Genomic DNA, 20,517 nt, shown 5'->3' with positions numbered 1-20,517 from the left:
GGAGAAAATGTTTCCGTTTATGCAAAATGTACACAAACCGAAATAGTAGTCCAGTTTAGCTATTTTGATCTATTTAACTGACAAATGAAATTTTATTTACTCAATAGCTTCATTTTGAGATGCATATAAAACAACTGAGTTTAAAACTACGAAATCTTATCAAGATCCAACATTTTTGGTGCAAAAAATCATGATTTGTAGTTTGTTGCGTCAAAATTAATTATCAAAAGAAGGTCAATTAAATTCTGCATAGTTTAAAAAAATATCCCCCCAGTTCAAAAACTAAGATATACAAAAAATCTCGTCTTTTACTGAAACCTGAATTTTTTTAATTTTTCTAGAATCATATTTGAATTAATCATTTTTCGAATAAATAGTTCATAGAAAAAGTTAAAGCTGACATATTTCTAAAAGTTGCCAAGGAGAACCAATGTTATAACCCTAATAGATTCTAAGATACAGCCTGGTTAGAAAACTGGAATAGAATGGAGTTAAAATAGTTAATTCTACTTAATCCTGAAAATCCCCTCTTTTTTACCCCACGTATAGAATAGAAATTTGTAAGTTCTATGTATTTTAATTCACTTGAAAAAAAAACGAGATTTCTTTATTTCAGTATTAAAAGATTTTTAAAAGATCTTTTTATTCTGGTTTGGGCATAGAATATATTTAAAGTTACTGCTTCTAAAAGGCATATTCTTAAAAAAATTATAAATGTATTTCCTCCTTAACGGAATTTAGAATTATCTATTTTTATACATTAATTTACAAAGTTTTTAAAATTAAAAATTTTCGAAATACAATCTACTGATAGGATATACAAATTGCATTTTGGAATAAAAAGGAATTAATTTTCTCTATATTATGTCTAATTTTAGGGTATAGAAATTCGAAGGAAAATTTCGGGATTAATTAAAATAAAAGACTTCAAATTTTAGAGAATATGAAAAATTAAAATTCTTTTATATTCCAGTCTTATTACCGGTGGGAATAAAAGTTGTGTAAATATGTTTTCGTTAACGTTATTTGCAATATAAGATTTTTAAAATTTTGCATCAAGGTAAATAATATAATACTTTAACCCTTTATAAGATATAAACAAATAACAATATTTTTGAATGAATTTGAATTTTTAAAAAAATATATTTCAGTATCTTCTGAGGGAAAATATAAAAGCCGGTTTATCGAAAAATGAATCTTGCAAGTAAAAGCACATATTTTAAGATATCAATTTTTCTTCCTGGTTGTCTACCACCCAGTTGATCGTAAAAAGTTAAATATTAACAGAGTTTTGATCTTTTCAAGATTGCGTTTAGAAAATGAAATTTTTTAATTTCGATGAAAAATGGATATTGAAAAAAATTAAATCTGAATTCACACATTTTTTTTAACTATACTGCATGATTAGATTAAAGTGACATATTTATTGAATTGCATTATATCAAATGGAATATGAATTAAATTTTGTATATTTGAACAAACATTGACAACAATTTTTGAGTCTAAAAATAATTATATCAACTTTCTTTCTTCTATAAATGGTTGTTTTTAATTAATTTGGAAAGAACTAAAAGACGAAAAGACAGCTGCACAAACGAGAGCTGTGTAAGTTTAGAGATTTGTATATGAGCGACGTGAATTTTCGAAAATAGATCTAGTTCACATGGCAAAAATAATCAGATTTACTTTTATTAAATGAACATAATTAACGCTCTTTTAATCGTTGTTTAATTAGATTTAAACAAAATTTTAATAGTCTCAAAAGATATTTTTAATCTTAACATCTTAACATTTTAACATTTTAACGGTTAACCCACACAGCACCAAAACTTTCCTAAAAATATATTAAAGATTTACTTGCAAACTTCGAAGTATTTACTTGCAAAGTTTACAGCAAAATTTTTTAAATATTTAAATGTCCCACTTCAATAAATGTTTAGTGTGAAACTTTTCTGAAAATTTAAATAAAATTTTCGCCTGGAAATTTTTGGGCTGGATTTTATATAAAGGCGTTCAATTAGGTTTCAACTATCTTTCTATAGTTGAATCTAATTATGTGGCTTTATTGTTTTATTACAATAAAAAATGTTACTTTATAAAAACTGAGGATTATTTTAACACTGAATTCTCTAAAAATAAAATAAATATTTAATTTTATCCAGTCCAGAGAAAGAAAATGTTATACCATGTGTTTCGCCGTGTAATTATACCAAAAAGAGGTAAAATTGGATATTTACCCTCATTAAGATTATCCCGTCAAAAAATTACCCACAACAAATAAAACAGTCAAATTTTCTGTTTGGCAGGTTTCTATATTGTTTCTATAACATAAAATTACAGCAGTGATTTATATATCGACCAACTTTTAATCCATCATTTTCTTCAACATAACTTCTAGTACAATAATAAACAATTGCACATTTTTCATCGTCATGTTTCTACATTTAAAATTTAGTAGTTTAGTACCAAATTAATTCATATAATTTATCATTTTTTATTAATAAATTTATTGAAAATAACTCACAATTTCAGATTAAAAATAACTGTAATAAAATTAGATGAGTAATATACAATGTAAAACATGGGTGTTTTTTGTTTTTGGGTTTTCTATTCTGTTGCCTGTTAACGACCCAAGGTTGGGTCGTGAACATCTTAGCGCGAAATAAATGCAATTTCTTATGTAAATTATAAAATAAATTCTTTTGTATAATTATTAACACACTATAGGTTTCAATGATACTAGATTAAGTAATAAATAAATACTTATTTATTATTTTTAAGTAATAGAACAATTTAAAAACAAGTAGAATTCATGAAAAAAATTAATTTTTTTTAAATTTAACTCACATTTGGTGTATAAGGATTTTTGGGGTCGCTGAATTCGAATTTGACCTCCTTTTTTTAAAATTAAAAATGGCTGATGTAATTTTTAAAATTTATTCTTATTTTTCTCAAATTCAATATCGAGGGATATTTTGGGTCGCGAATTCAAATTTTATATTCTTTTTTAAAAATTCAAAATGCAGGACATAATTTTTAAAATTTATTCGGATTTTTATCAATTTCAGTATCAAGTGGTATTTTGGGTTGCTGAATTTAAATTCAACATTCATTTTTAGAAATTCAAAATGGAGGATCCAAAATGGCGTAATTTTCTTACGTCATAATTAGAATCAGCTACCCCAAAAAAATATGTATACTAATTTTTATGAATATCTGCTTGAAATTGAAAAATTTTTGCCGCCATATTGGATCCGCTATTTTGAATTTTTTTGAGGTCATATTTAAATTCAGCCACCCCAAAAACCCTTGTATTCCTGTATACTAATTTTTATAAATATCTGTTTAAAATTGAAAAATTTTGTCTGCCATATTGGATCCGCCATTTTGAAATTTTTTTTACAGTCATATTTTAATTGAGCGACTGCAAACACGCTTGTATACCAAGCTTCATAAAATTCCATCTACCAGATTTTGCTGGACATTTTGGGCTAACCCATATGAATATTGTTCCAAACAGCGAAGGGGCTAATTTTGAATTATGAATCCGAAGGTTGCAATTATAAATCTTTAATAAATTTTTATGAAAGTTTCGGTAGGATAGTAAAAAATACAGGTAACTTTAAATTTTTTATAATATATATATATATATATATATCTTCCATATGTTCAATGGATTCATTTTACAACAGCCTTGACTGGGAGAGCTATGAAACTATAATAGTATCACTGACGTATTTCGAATTGTTCGCGAATTCCGTGAGAAGTGAATCTGTTTTGTGACAAGTCTCTGGACACGCAGTGTACCGTTGTTAGTTTATCCCGATTTCCTACGCTTTTCATTGGTTTTATCCATATTGCAAAATACTTTCAAATTGTGTTTATATCTAGTTCTCTCAGACCATCTTCCATATTTTATGCTTAATTTTGTGAAATGGATTTTTACCAAATTTCTTATAAAATTGATTTGATTTAAGTGAGTAAGAATTTCTAAAACGTGCCACCGAAAATAACGCAATTTTTCTGTTTTCTAAAAAGCTGATTTTTATGCTGTGTTTTAAATGAGAAATCACTGTGTTAATAGGATTTAAAAATAAAATTTTTTTGTACTTGTTAGAATATTTTTACCTCTTTTTCTAAATAAGTAAAATGAAAAAACAATGTAGCATTTTATTCTTTTAGAAAAAGAAAATCCAGTGTCCTCTTCTTGAATCAGTTACAAATTTTATTCGCATGTGAAAATATTGAATTTAAATAAACAAAAAAATTATTTAATTATAAAAAATCGTTATAAGGAGTTTCAAGTGGAAAGAAGTACTATTTATTATTTTAACCTTTCTGAATAATATTCGGTTGGGAATAGCACGAATTGGCAAGTGGTTGAAATAATTGTTTTTTGATACGCCCACGTACAATGCGATTTACACGACATATAAATTTGAACGAAATATTTTGCATTCTTATGTTCGCGACGCATGCGTATGACTTTGTTTTATTTAAATTCAATATTTTTACATACGAAAAATTTTATTTACTATTTATTTATTTATTTATTTTTATTTTAATTTTGATTTAAGTTTCAAGACGATGCCGGTTGAATAATTAAAATCAGTCAACAATTTTTTTCTGTAATTTATTTTTTTTTAAAGAAAGAAATAGGTATTGAAAATAAGAAGAAATATTTATTCTTTGCAAAATATTTTTACATTTTTAAATTTTAATAATAATCAATGTTCATATTTCTTCTTAAAAAATTTTTTTGAAGTTTTTTGCTTGTTAAAAATATAAATTGTTTTTGGCAAAAATTGTAAGAAATGTGAGTATGAATTTGAAAAAATATTATTTTTACGGAAAATGTTTTTTTTTAAATGAACATCTTTAATGTTATAAATATGAAACAAATACGAGGAAGAACGAAAGGCAATGTTGTACACGTGTAAACGATTAAGTTAACAAATTTTCATACAGAGGAAATTCAGGCACTGAAGATGGAACTGTCAGGCGCGAAATTGACCGCAAAATATTTCTATAAATCAAACTTTCATGTGGCAAAATTTTTCAAGGATTCTACACTGATACTTGCGTAAGAAAATAGGAATATCATTTTGGCGGAAAACCAGCCGCGAAAGATGCAACATTTATTTATTTCATATAGATTTCTACAATATTCGATAATAATTTTCCCCTCGTTCATTGAATGTTTCAGCTATTAATCTGATGATTTTTCTTTTTCATTTACTTTTTCTATTCATATATTTATATTCATAAATATATGAATAGAGAAAGGAAATGAAAAAGAAATTATTTTAATGAAGTACAATTCTATATGATTTTGTTTTAATTTTTTTCCAGGCTTCAGAGGAATACCGAGAGCATAGCAGCCACAAAACTCGACAGGCGAAAAAAACTAAACAAAGCCAACAACAACACGTCGTCGAACAACATAGTTCGAGTGTTCAGGAGAGTGTCAGTGTTACAAAACGTAGTACTACAAAAGATTCTTCTCAGAAAAAGTTCAACGTCGTTCGGCTTAATAACATCCCCCTACCTTCTACTAGTGGCAAAGTAACATGTAAGTACTTTTTTATTGATATATTTTGTATATTTAAGTAATTAAATTTTAAAAAACTGAAGTGCCCAGTACCTAGGTACAGTAAACTTGCTGCAATTTTTCAAAAGTCCCCTAAGTATCAATCCGAAATGAGACAGAAGAATTCTGAAAAATATATCGTCTGCTTCATGGAAAACTATTCCATTTCAAGAATTCGTTATAAATAATAGGATGATGACCATCTATATAAAAATCTTGCACTAAAGAATTCCTAATGATTAATAAACAATTGTTTTAAAATTATTAGAAATTATGAGTAAATGAATTGATAAGATAGGCAAGAGTATTTTTTTATTAAAATAAGTATGAAATTGTCAGGAATCGAATTTAAAGTCTATACAAAATTCAATTCAGAGATAAATAATTCAATTCAATTAAGAGCTTTGCGTAGCTCTTAATTATACTTAATAATTCACAACCAAAACAAGGATTAAACAAAACTAATTAGACCCTAAGCATTTACTTATATTATATATGTTGAACAATAAAACAAAAAGAGGTCTAGCTGTAGGGCATTTTGCCAGAGCGAGGAATTAAATTCACACTGACTTGCACCTTATTGAACTTGCTCATTACACGAATATATTTTAATCATATTTACTCAGGAGTGTCATACAATATTTTTTTGTAACACTTACCACCTCCTAGCGCCTATATTTGCAACAATTTTGGCAACATTAGCATACTCCAACCGCATGTGCTATATAAAATAAACACGCTCGACTGAAATTCAATTTTCTTTCATTTCCTGAATGAACAAACTTTTAACAATATTTTATAAATATTCTAAATAAAGACATAATTTAAAAGTGATTGTAATTTGGATTTTATTCTACTTTTTAATAACAAATTTCTATTCTAGCTGAATATTTTTACACCGAAAGAAAATTATTTTATAATTCATCATTTTCATTTCAAAATTAAAATTTAGTTTTTCGCTTTTTCTCCTTAAAGTAAACATATTTTTATAAAATATTTATTTCCTTCCGTGCTATTTATTATATAATAGCTTCTATTCTTTTTTAAAAGATAAATTTTTAATTGTAATTAATTAATTGATTTATTAATTAAAAATAATTAATACTATGAAAGTCTTGAATTATGTTTAATTAAAAATGGGTACTGCAATATAACGAACAAGTTTTTAGAACTTGACTGAATGAAAGTATTAGCTTTAGATAATACATTATTTTGTATCAAAATTTACGCCATTTCACAGAGATTTAAAAATATTCTGTCCGCCATGTTGGATCCGCCATTTCGAATTTTGAAAAACTAATACTAGATTTATTTACAAAAACCGTTATTTGACATTTAAATGTACTCCTTTTTATACCTTGATTTTAAGCCTGTGGTCGGCAATTTAAACTCAAACCAATTTTTGCAGGCTTTGGGGTCCCGTTTACAAAGAATGACTCATGAAAATAAATTTTTTTATATTCTTTATTACTGTTAAATTGTAATTTTAGAAATACAACAAATATTTTAATCTTTAATTGAGGCCTTGGATCCAATAACTCGCCCGACGCTCGAAGGCACGCGCTAATACCAGTCGGGTAGCAGTGAGTGGCCCAGAGGCGCTCACTGCTCACTGACTGGAAGTTGCGCGTTCTTCCGAGCGTCGGGCGAGTTATTGGATCCAAGGCCTCAATTTTATAAATAAGAGACCATAAAGATTATAACCTGATATAAATTAAAGTAACATTGTACTAAAATGGAATTTTCAATAATTTAAAAATATTAAAAATTCAATATCTAACCTCCTCTTGACCTTCTGAGCCCTTAAAATTCAAGTCAAATTTTAAGACAATTTTGACCCACTGGTCAAGTGTTGACCCTATTAACACGAATCTAGTGTTAATTTTTTAAAATTCAAAATGGCGGATCCAATATGGCGGACAGAATATTTTTAAATTTCTGTGAAATGGCGTAAATTGAGGTGGATACACCTCAATTTTGATTATATTTAAGGTTGTTTTGACCCATGGACCTAAGAAATAAATGGACACAGCACAAAGTCCTACTTTAGACGAGGGGGGTGTTACACATCATCGGTAAAGGGTAATGATTAGGTGGAGGCTCGTGGATTGGTTGATTTGGGCGCTTGCGCCGCGCATAATTTAAAGAGGGAAATCTAACTATAAAACATAACCTGCAAAAAAATTACATTCCAAGAAATGCATTTTCTAATAAAAATATGCAACAAATTTGTTAGATTCATCATTTGGTGAATATTTAAAAATAATATATACTACTCTTAATAAAATATGTATAAAGAATAGATTTTCTTATCGTCTTATAGTTTATTCTTTACTTTAACAATTAGATACCTATTATATAATATTTATTACTTTATAATTTGTAATTTACTATTGATTAAATCACTGTACCTATTATTTGTCCCTGTATCATTATTTAATATAAAAAATATATACTTTAAATAAATAAATTTTACATAACATTGACAGGCTGCAAGAAGTGCTTATAGCCAGTGGCCAGTAGAGGGCAGAAGCATGCAGAGCGAGCACAATGGCACAGCTATTATGATATCGTTTGCTTTATACATTACCTTCCAATTTTTCATTTTATAACCGCATTACTGCATGAATCTGAACAATATTTTCGATTATTGTAATTTAGAAGATGCTTACCTATTGTAGTTGACATATTTTGTAAAAAGTGTCTGTGATTATTTAAAAATTAGTTGGAAAATGTTTGTTTACCTATTTCACGTCATTTAAACCAGTCACTGCCTTATTCTGTTGGGCGATAATCGAAGATCTCACATAACCTCGAAATATCAGAGATCTTCGAACACCGTTAATCATATTTAATTCATTATTATATAATTAATAGAAACATTAACTATTAATTTCTGTTGATAAGTTTAGAGTCACCAACGATGACAACAAACAAATATGTACGTTATCGTCTGCTATACATGTGACAAAAGATTGACCAATTACCGAGTCTCCACCAATCCATGCGCAATGAACTGTTTCCCCCTTACCTACGACAGTCTAGACCCCGCAGCTTAGTGCTACGTCCATTTACTTCTTACGTCCATGTTTTGACCTGCAGAACAAAAGTTGACATTAACCCCACTCCTCTCCCCCCTCAATTTAGGTCGAGTTTGTGGGGTTGTTGTCAACCCCACCAATCTCTCTCTTTCTGCACTAAATATAAGATATTTAATTAATTAATTTAGCTAAAAACCAATAATAAAAATAGTCGCAAATAATTTAATACAAATATACTAATTACTAAAATTATTTTAGGAACCCTTCATACTTCAAAATTTTAAAAGAATATCACAATAAAAAAACATGAAAAAATGAAAAAACTTTTAGTAATTATTTTAGTATTTGGGGCAAAATTCCTCAAGTGTCCCAACTTAAAAAATTTAACGATTCCATTAACGATCCCTTGCAGACATTTGTTTGTGTTCTTACGTAGGATGCTACAAGGGATCCTATTTAAAAAGGATGCTAGGAGGAAATTGTTTAATGCTTTAAATGACATATAATTTAAAAATGAATCTTAATTTTAAGATTTCCCGAAATGACTTAAAAACAATTAAGTCGTTTTTCGAGCGAACAGTTCATATAAGCAACATACAAATAGGATCCCCTATTAGATCTTAATTCGATGCCTCCCATCGAATTAATTAATAATTCATAAAATGCTATAACATAAATGTCAGAGCAAGATAATTCTAATTGAAAAACAAGTGCAATATAAAGTTAACAAAAAAAAATTGTGCAAGACAATTCTAATTCAAATTTGCGTGCAATATAATAACACGTGAAATTGCGGACAATATAATTCTATCAAAAATGTTAATGCAAGACAATTCAAACTCCTGACTCAACGTAAAACAATGCCCACTCAACCCCAAAATAATAGAAACCTTCAAAAATACTTCTGTGGAAGAAAGGCATAACGGCATAACTGCATTTGTCATGATTTCGAGATAAATTAATTTTAATGTTCTCTCACTTCTGTCAATTCAGAAAATCAACAGATTTGTTCGGTCTTTTGCATTTAGTATTATTATTTAATATATTTTCAAAATTCTTTTATATCATTTAATAAAACACACGATTTGATATAAATTTTGATAATTTTTCATCGGAATCATGAGTTTTATTGCACTTATGCGGTTATGCAAGTTCAGATTGTATATGAGTCCAACTTCAGACACTTTTAATGTCACAATTTATTTTGGTTTGATTTGTCATAATAAAAAAATTTTTCATACAAAGACAAATTAAACTATTAATTCGTTAGAAAAAATTATAAGAGTTTATTTAGTTATAAAATTTATTTTTTTATAAAATGTTTTTAATTTATTGAAACGAGAAAAAAATTTACTTTACTGTTCAACTTGAAGAATTTTTCAATTTATTTTTTGAAATACTTTCCAAAATTTTTTAGAATAGAAATACCCTTAAAAATAAGTACATAATTAAATGCACAATTTATGCTATAAAAAATTTGTTCCAGTTTTATTAAAATAAATATATTTAATCTAAAGTACGAAAAATGTATTTTACTAAAAACATTTTATTACAAAATTCTTATTGTTTTTATTCATAAAGGTTATTTTCATTTTTAATTATGTCAATTGTTTTTTAAGCTGAATGCAGTTATGTTATTATGCTGGTCTCCTTTTGTCAAAAATGCAATTATGCGATTATGTTTTCCATTATTTTCTACATTAATAACCATTTTAATGATTTTTCAGCTATTGAACTTTGAAGAGCAATATTAAATATATACAAAGCTGATGTTATCTCAAATTTGATAAAAATGTCAGTTATGCTGTTATGCCTTTCTTCCACAGACTTTAAGCTCATAGTTTTGCCATTAGCGGTTATGTAAAATATAATGAAACAATTTTTGTTTAACATTAGAAACATAAAAGCATTTACATAAGATTTTTATAATAATAAATTTTATTGACGTGTAGCTTTATTAATTGTACATACAGAATGTGATTTGTGAATGAAAATGAATTATCAATCGTTACTCCAAGGTCATATATCGTTGATGCTCTTGGAGAAACACTACCATCTGTAAAGTAATTTTGTTTTATGGGTGCCAGAGAAGTAGAAAATGTTATGACTTTACATTTATTCAAGTTCAAAAACAGTCTGTTCTTTCTAGACCAAGATTGCAGTTGATTCAAATCATATTGCAACTGCACGTACCTAATCACTTCCATTGGATATTGACATATATAATTTTAGATCATTTATAAACAACGAAAACTAACTAAATTTATATCATTTATAAACAATATAAACAGTAAGGTTCCAAGGTTTGAACCCTGAGGGACTCCAGAAGTTTGAAAAAAAGCATCAGAGTATTCATTCTCAACTCGTACTGTTAAAACAAATAAAATAAATAATTAACTCTCGAGAAAATCACAATAATTTTTCAGAAATATTTCCATAAAAACTGAAACTTTCACGAATTATTAAGTTATAATAATTTGTGGTATCTATTGTCATGTCAAACGTAGCAATATAAACAGTTGCTATGGTAACTGATTAAAATAGTTACTATGGTTATACCACTTTCATAACAATGATTGCTATGGTTATTATTTACATAGCAACGGTTGCTATGTGAAGAAAGTATAGTAACCACGTTCATAGTCCAGAAATTTTTGGGGTCACTTATTACAAATCTGAAGTCAGATTTACAAAATTTAGAATGGTTAGGGGAGAGAGAGAGAGAGAGGAAGCGAGTTCTTTTACACGAACGATGGTGTCGGAAGCGACGTGATATTAATGTTAGGTGATTAAGTAGCCACGGATGCGCACTTGTGGTTGGCCAAAAATTGAACTTTAGAGCCTCGAGGACAATCCAAAAAAAGATCTAACTACCCACACAGTCCCTCGTCCCTTTTTCTTGCAAATTCGTACGAAACTTCATCTTTCATTTATCACCTTTTCTATAGTCCAGCGACTCTTTAATAGCTTTATATAATTTTTAACTAAAGTTCATAATTTCATTCATTTTGACACTTATTTTAACCAAATTTTCAAGTTTCTAGAATTAGAAACTTTAATTCATTAAATAAATTACATTTATTTTCATCATAAAGATAAATTATCACATATTAAATTATCATCTAGTTATTAACGGTTCTAAAATTTGTAATTAGAAAACTAATTCATTACATTTTTCTTTCCTACTAGTTCAAGAAATTTTTTAAACGATTTTAAGGGATATCTGTATGAATTCTACTAAAATCTCTTTAGAAATTATAAGAAATCGTTACAGACGGAAAGACATTAAACAAAACAAATTTCATATTTTTGTTTTTAAAGTTGTATAAAATTTCTATATAATTCCTTTGGAATGTTTTCAAAAATCTATAAAGATATTCTGCAGAATCATTCTATTCTATATAACTTGTCCGACTGGGTTTCTATTTGAATTTACTGAATATTGGGATAAAAAATTTTAATTTAAGGAAGTATCTGACGGACAGTCAAAACAAGAGTCAGTCCAATGTCATAAATTTGTAGACAAATTTTAAATTATTTTTACTGGAAGGGTAAAGAATTTAATTTTCAACATTTTAAAGAATTTCAAGTTGCATTTGAATAAAACTTACAATTTTTTGTCAGTAAGAAATACTTGAGAAATGTCATACTTTACCTAAATCGGTTCTTTTTAACAAGAAATTATAATTTTTATTCAATTGCAACTTTAAATTGTTGAAAAATAAATTATTTTTTACTTCCACCAAAATGAGCTTCTCAGCTTCCGAAAGTTTTCACTATAAAACTTAGTGTAAATATAATTTAGTGCTAATATTTATTTATTTATTTATACTTGTACATGTAACTAAGAAATGAAATCGAATAATAATAAATATTCCGTTTATTAACTCAGTAAATTAGAGGAGAAATAATAATTTCATTTTAATGAAAATAAGAAAGAATTTGTAATAGTTTAGTAAATTTAAAACTAAATTATACAAACTATAGAAACTTGAGAAAATTAGTTTAGAAAAAGCTTAATAAGTCAGATGGAAGAAAGCGGAAGCTTGCCAAGTAAAATATAACAAAAATTAAGCCATGCAGTGACTAATGATCTCAAGTAATCTTTCTCACAAATAAACTACCTATCCAATTTAGATCAGTTTCCCGTCTTTCGAAATTTGAAATTGAAACGGTTTTCATGTCCACGCTCTAAGATTCTCTAAAAAAAACAAAAGGTATTAGTTTTCTATTTCAATAAATTTTTGTGGTATTTGTTTTCTTAACGTTTGCTTTTAGTGTCAAGTGCAAAGTATAAGTTCAAAAGAATCGTCAACTACGGGTTATAAATTTGTCAAAATTATATATTTTCAGAATATTTAAAAAAAATAATAGAAAATAATAATAAAAATTTTTTTAGGAAAAAAATATCGTTTCTTTAATACACTTGGAATAAATTTTTTTATTAGTATACCAGAATTTATCACTCAATTAAAGATAATGTATATATGATGTTAGATAAAATTATCAATCACCCGATTTATCTAACATCGTAAAAATCTTCTATTGGTATTATACATTTTTTACAGCATATAAAAAATATTCAACCGATTACTTTTTACATATGAAAATTAATGCAAAACCGCTATATCAAGTTTAAGTTTTCAATTGCTTCCTCATGGAGGAATTATTTTTTGTGTTCATTCCATGAACTCTTTGCTTTGCTTATAACTTATTAATAATAACAATTTTTTTTTAAAATTTTATATTTAAAAATGTGTTCTTTAAGCCGGTTTGAATTAACCTCAACATCCACCAAGATTATGATGCTTATTTCTGTTCATCTGAAAGTTATATTTGAAAATTTAAAAATGAAAGAGATTAAGAATTGGAAATAATGGGATGTTTCTAACGAGACAATCAATTTTTCTAAAAGTAGAAAATTAACATTTTCATGATTTTTATTATTTTCTTCAAGACATTTAATACAATTTACGAGACAGGAAATCACCTACGCACACGATATATATTTTCTTCTCGCGCTGTTCAATAGGACCGATTTCAGTACTTCTCATCCCAAAACCCTTCGTTTAATCTGTTATATGTATTTTTAAAAACGATTTATTTATACAAAGAAATAAAATAAGTTATTTCTGTCATCTATTTTTTGTTCGCATCTTTAAATTTCTGTTTGGATAATTTTTTTTTCTATTTGTTTATTCTAAAAAATTAGTACATTAATTAACTAATTTCAAATAAAATCTTGAAGCATACAGTATCATTTTTATATAAAACAGGTATCATATAAACAGTATGTAAACATTTTTTACCTAATATTTTGTAATTATAAGTTTTTTCTGCTTTATTAAATTTTATCAAATGGTGAAAAAATGCTTTTCAAGGCATTCAAAATTTGATCCTTTCTTTTAAGATTAATCATTTTTCTTTGTTAAAAAAAATGTATTTTTTGCATTGAAACGAATCGATTAACCTTTATATAAAGTTCATATTTTACTGAAATCTGTAGACTAAATCATTTTTTTGAATTTTTGAAAAAAATTGTTTTTTTCTTTTTTTGAATTAACTTTTTCCTAGTAAAAAGTTTAGTTAATTTTTGTCAAAATTGTATTGCTGGCACGGAAACAAATGGATTGATGTATATAAAGTATACATTTTACAAATATTTATAAAATTAAACGCTATTTTTATTTTAAACAAAAAATTCAAATTTTGTATTTTTTCAAAACTTATCCTACATACATTTTGAAATAATTATTCTACAGTGAAAAATAAAGCAATTGTCATATAAAAAATTTAAATTTCACCAAATATTCGTAAAACAATTTTAAAATTATATACATATCTACAGATATATTTCATTTTGTTAAGTTTTTTCAAATGCACCTTTTACGTATTTATTGAATTATAATATTGAAGCCATTTACTTATACTGTAATTCTTGAAACTTTTTAAATAATAGTATTTTTTAATTTGCAGCGCAACGATTTTTCAAAATTATTAATTTTAAAATGTTTTTAAATTTAAAAAAAAATTTTGTTTTAATTTTTTAAATTTAAATTTAAACTTTTTTAAAAATTTTTTTAAAAATTTAAAAATTTTTTTAAAATGTTAAAATAGTATACTTTAAATGAATATTACTGCAAAAAATTTTTTTAAAAAAATTAAATTGTATCACGTGTCAAATGTCAGAAGAAAGGTTCGAATAATTTTTCTTTAAAAAAATTGAAGGAAATTAAAAAATTTCAGGTTCAATTATAAATAAGATAATTTTTCTAATCAAAAATTTAATTTCAAACTTGAATGGTGTCTATATGTCTATTCTAAAAATAATTACGGCGAAGGGCGAACTTTCTTCGGTTATTTTAAAAATTTTAATAAAATTCTTAAAAAATTCAATTATTTTAAATAGAATTTTAGGAAATTTCAATTATTTATTTGTAAAAATCTAATTATATTTAAAGAAAACAAAACTCAAACATTTTAAAACACAAATTTTTCAGAATTTGAAATAAGATTTTTCGAAATTTTAATTTAAATAAAAATGTTAAATCTTTTTAATATTTAGACTTCTTAATGCTGCTTTTTATGCTGATTAAAAAGGAATATATTCGAATTTGACTGTTTGTAAAATTAAATTATTTTGTATCAATATTATTAAATTAATTCTTTGAAAATTCGGTTTTTTTTAAATCTCTGATGACATTGTTGATAAATGTCACCATAATCATCATAATTTTAAAAGTATTTAAGAACTAAGTAATTTTCTAAATTTTTGTATAATTATTATTATTAATTTTCTACAGAAACAAGAAAAATTTTCTTAAAATTGGGATTTAAATGTTTATAAGATTTAAGATGTTAAATGTGTCATTAAGACCATGTAATATAATGTCAAATTTTAATTTCTTTAAAAACCCTTCGCTCAATCATGAGCTATATTCACCCATTGACAAAAAATTTTTTGTTTTTTTATTTTAAATGAAGCAGTCAAAAGATATCTTGACCACTGCAAAAGCAATTTTTTTGGAAAGGGTCCCGAAGAATCTTTTACTACGGGCCTTATTTTTAATATTTTTTATTTTTTAACAAAAATTTTAAAACTTACTTTTTTATAGTGTAATTCCTTAAAAGAAATTCAAAGTTTTTAAGTTTTTCAAAAATGTTTCGGTCCCAAAAAATCAGAATTTTTGTAGTAATTCTATAAATTTGATATTTTTCCAATCTTTTGTTAAATTTGCTAACAACATTTCACTTAAAAATAAGAAAATTTAGGACCTTCGATTTTTTTCAAGCACTGTTATTAAATTGTTCTGTTGACCTGTACGATTTTCTTTAAATATAAAATATTCTTTTTATAAAATAAGTTCTTCGTCATTTAATAACTGAAAAACAATTAGATTTATGAATAAACAAGTCCTAATTTCTTGGTTTCGAACAAGGGACATTCTGTCCGAAATTTGTCCGTCTTTTTTGCAGAGCTTTTTTCTTGTTGTTTTGAGTCTTTTTTTTGTTGTCAAGGAAATTTTGAATTTAAACAAAACAACAATAAAAAATTGACTAAAATTTCTTCAATATATAAATTTATACTTTCAGTTTTGTCGGTATAGGACTGAAAAATGACATTTATAAATTTAATCAGCCATGTACCTGAAGTCACTAATTTCTCTTCCTGAATCAAATATTTTCCTTGCATATGAATGTCTTCTCCGTCCAAGAAATCTCCCTCTTTCTGGATAATTTTCGTCAGGGCGTCTGCGCCAAATTGACGACCTGACTAGTCATTTAATAAACACAAGCGACCCCTGATATATCACGTCCTGGTGTGCCGTAACTGGAAAAGATTTCGGGCAGCTGCCATCTCGATACTATCTCTGTCTTAAAATCATCCCGCCTCCGACAGTCTTGTTAGCGATGTGTTTCCGAATAGTATGAATTCCTTCAAGGACTGTGGTGCAAATTGAAATCCGCAAAAAAATCATCTATTTTTGCAATTGGTGCGCGCTCTGTGTTTTTTGATGATATTCTTTTAAAGTGGTTCCACGATCAAAGATTTCAAATAGTAGCCTCAATATTCTTTAGCTTCATTTCTTTTGCATCTCATTTTTCCAAACTACTAAATGTATCCTAACTAAATATTCAAAACTACTAAATCTTCTTATTGAAGAAATTAAATTTTTACGACTGCTTAAAACATTTTACCTTTTATCTAAATATTTTTATAATTCCACTTGTTTTATAAACATTACTTTTCAAATTAATTACAATATGTAAATAATCCTATACAAATTTAATACACTATATATTCAAAATATAAAGAAATTTAGAGAAAATAAAAGCATAAAATAACTAAAAGTATTGAAATATTGTAGTTAACAGGAATTTTGGAACCATTTGTAAAAGAGTCCGAACACAAAAATTAGTGATAATCTGCTAAAAGTTGTAATGGTGTTCTCAGATAGTGTTAACAAGAAACAAATTAGGTGGTTAAGTGTAATTTTTTTTACACATTTTGGAGATGTTTAAACCGCGTGAAATTCCAACCACGTGGCAAGAAATATCCACCTATTATAGAGCTTGGTTGAAAAGTGTAACACATAGCGAACTAGATCGTCCTATACGTGGACCAATTTGCTACGCTCAGCCGGTTGAACCAAAAGAAACTTCAGGACTTAGTTTCAGTCCCCTCATATTCCAGAGTATCTTCTTCATTCAGACGAGAAAAGGTTTTTTATTTCATTTTCTACATAATTAATTCAGTACTTATTTATTGAAATCCATAATTTTTTAAACTATATACTTAAACTTATTAAAATAAAATCACTTTTAAGTTCTTTTGGTAGCTTAACATATTTTAAGTTTTAATATTAACGTAACATCTTCTACTTAGGTCTACTTGGTATTTTTTACGAATACAGTGTTTACTGATGTATGTCCTTAATTTCTAAAAATTTTCAACTTTAGTATTTAAAAATTAGCTTCAGATAGCATACAAAGTTAATTTTTAGAAAATTAAAGTATAGATCTTATAGAAACGTACTTTGAAATATTCTAAGAGCTTTTCGTTGAGAACTATAATAACTTACTAGAAGACCTCTTGAATTTTCTGTACAATAATTGAGAGGCTGATAGTAAAAATGGATTATAATATTAAGAGCTGAAGTATAAGTGAGCGCTTCTGAATAGTACACTCTAACTTGATTGGTATTAGCGAAGGAGACTGCGCGTAGATCATTGGTAGCATAAAGAAAAATTCATTTATTTCAATGAAATATTAATTATTTTTTTCGAAAATTTTAATTCAAATACACTGAAAAAAATTATATGGCTTTTGACATACGAGCATGGTTAGGATTATTGTTAGTATTAATAAAACACTATTGGTGTCCTTTAAATACAGTATTGGTATTCTTCCTATACATAATTCTATTTCTCTCATACGTATGACTAGACCACATTGCATATGAGCAAATCTACGGAATTGGTTTTGAAGATTTTTTTATTTTGTTATTTTAGCGAACGATTATAAATTTGTAAGTAATTTTAATGGCACACTTACAGATTGAAGAATAATAGGTTTAATTTAATAAAACTTAGTGATTCCATCGAGTAATTATTATTGTATTATTTTTAAAAAGAAAATTAAAAATCAGGATTACACTGTATAATTTATATAATTCATAATATGCTCAATAATCAAGTATATTAATTTTTGAACGTTTCGGCACCGACATTGGTACCCTCACCAACATTGTTTGTATTAATTATCCAGTGCCTGATTTATAATTTTCTTTTTGAAAATAATATACAATAAGTTAAATGTTTATGTGAATAATAGATATTATTTAAAAACGTTAAATATGTACAATTTTTTAATAACTTTTATTATTAAAATAATTGACCTGAATTTATCCTAAAGCTTAAGTAGTCTTAATTTATTTTGTCGTTTTAAATAATGAATTTTTGAAAAAAAAAATTTTGGTCAGAACTTTTTTCACTAAAAGAAAAGGATTCACATGAAAAATTACGATTTTTAAATTTATCCTTAACATAATTGTCTATAAATAAAATGTGTGCTTGTAATTTAAAATTTTTTATATTTACTACGTTAAATCATGCAGTTCCGTAGATTTGCTCATAAGACTAAAACAGATCAACTATGTTTTTTGTATATCATACCAATACAGTATGGTAGTATTGGTCCACATTTTGCATGTATAACAGAAATACATTTTTTCAGTGTACTTTTTATGAACCTAATATAATGCTACAAAAATGTATGATGGTTTCTTTCAAATATAATATAAATATAAATTAATATAATATAATATAAATATTGCGACGCAGTTGTTATGGATATGGTAAACCTTAAAACGGTAACCATAGCAACAGTTTCTACAAAAACGGTAACCATAGCAACTGGTGTTATGGAAACGGTTACCATGGCAACCGATGCTGTAATATCAATAAAAACAAATATTATATTAAAATTGTAATAATTTTTTTTAAAAAGCCTATTAATAAATGAGGGACAAAATCCTTTGATGTAGACAAATTGTAAATCATTTTAGATAAGTTTGGATATTTTTGTTTAAATGTTTTTAAATTGAAAATTTTTTCTAATAATAAATTTTTCTTCATAAATTCAAGCAGGGTGTCTAGCGAACCGGGAAATCGGGAAAAACCGGGAAAACCCCGGGAATTTTTTATTTATAGGGTATTTTTTGAATTATGTATATAAAAAATTATAATTTTTTTCAAAGCGTAAAATAATAACACGGTCACAGCTCAAATCGTCAAGGGTAAATTGATAGTATGAAGCAGTAGTAAAAATAATAACTTAAATTTTATTTAAAACTAACTTTAGTATACGTTATATTATAAAAGTTAAAGGATTTTTACTATTATTATTTTTATATAACAATTTATAGGTATACAATACGTAACAAATTTTATAAGAAGAAATTAAGAATCTTCTGTGATATAGGAAAGGCAAAGATTTTACTTTTTAAAACTAAATATGGGGCATTCCATTTGAAAACGATCCTTCTTATAAACAATTGACATTGTAAGGCAATTTTTAAATCATTATTTCTTATATTTATTGAAGCCAAACTTTATTTACTATTAGTGGTTTTAAAACAAAAATTTCTCAACTTTATAATGGTAGAAATTTTTTTTTTAAATAATAGAATTTATGAAAAAAATTAAGTTTGAAAGATAACCTTTTTGAATATCTTAAAACACGTCGCATCCGATTTTCTTGAAACTTATGTCAAAATAAAGCTTAAATATTCTAGTTTAATTCTATGTAAACATTATAATGAGCAATTCATGGTTTGAGAAATTAATTAAATTTTACAAGTATTTCAAAGGGTATAATGTATGTACCGAGCGGAATTTTTTTTCAAATTTTTTCACACTTCAACCTCTGACATCTTTGTAAAATTTAATAAATTTCTTAAATTCCCCTGAATTGACAATTATATTATAAAGTTGAGAAATTTTTATAAGTGAAATTTTGATATTCTATGTCAAGTTTTTAGAAATTATTGTATAACTTTAATGATTGTAATTTAATAAAAACAATATTTAATTACGTAAATAATGTTATTGATAAACATTTAAATATGTTTTTAAATCCTTTGTGAATATCCGGGAAAATTATTCAAGAACCCGGGAAAAAACCGGGAAAAACCCGGGAATTTTAAATTGACGAATCGCTAGACACTTTGTCAACAGTGATTGTGATTGAAAATATATTTATCAATTTTTCAAAAATTACTCAAATATTGTTGCCATTTTTAAAAAATGTTTATTTAAAAAAAACTTGAAATACTTACTTTCGCCATTTTTTATAAACATTCACATCATTTAACCCCGAAACCT

At 26.1% G+C, this 20,517-nt stretch overlaps 1 protein-coding gene across 5 annotated transcripts in view; it reads left to right on the top strand.

The window, feature by feature from the left end:
* Window positions 1-20,517, top strand: part of LOC122503190 (filamin-A) — a 98,009-nt gene that overhangs the window by 63,072 nt on the left and 14,420 nt on the right. For 3 of the 5 annotated variants that reach the window (XM_043613639.1, XM_043613638.1, XM_043613641.1), the window contains one exon: window positions 5,353-5,572. In XM_043613639.1, the coding sequence (XP_043469574.1) occupies window positions 5,353-5,572 (220 nt within the window). Of the gene's footprint in view, window positions 1-3,838; window positions 3,977-5,352; window positions 5,573-16,477; window positions 16,626-17,086; window positions 17,355-20,517 lie in introns of those variants that run through there. The other 2 variants (XM_043613643.1, XM_043613640.1) reach the window with 2 other exon arrangements.

Source organism: Leptopilina heterotoma, unplaced genomic scaffold (genome assembly GCF_015476425.1).
Source record: "Leptopilina heterotoma isolate Lh14 unplaced genomic scaffold, ASM1547642v1 Lhet_247, whole genome shotgun sequence".
NCBI classification, from domain to species: domain Eukaryota; kingdom Metazoa; phylum Arthropoda; class Insecta; order Hymenoptera; family Figitidae; genus Leptopilina; species Leptopilina heterotoma.
Note: the sequence above shows the minus strand (reverse complement) of the source record. Positions and strands in the feature narration are given on the sequence as shown.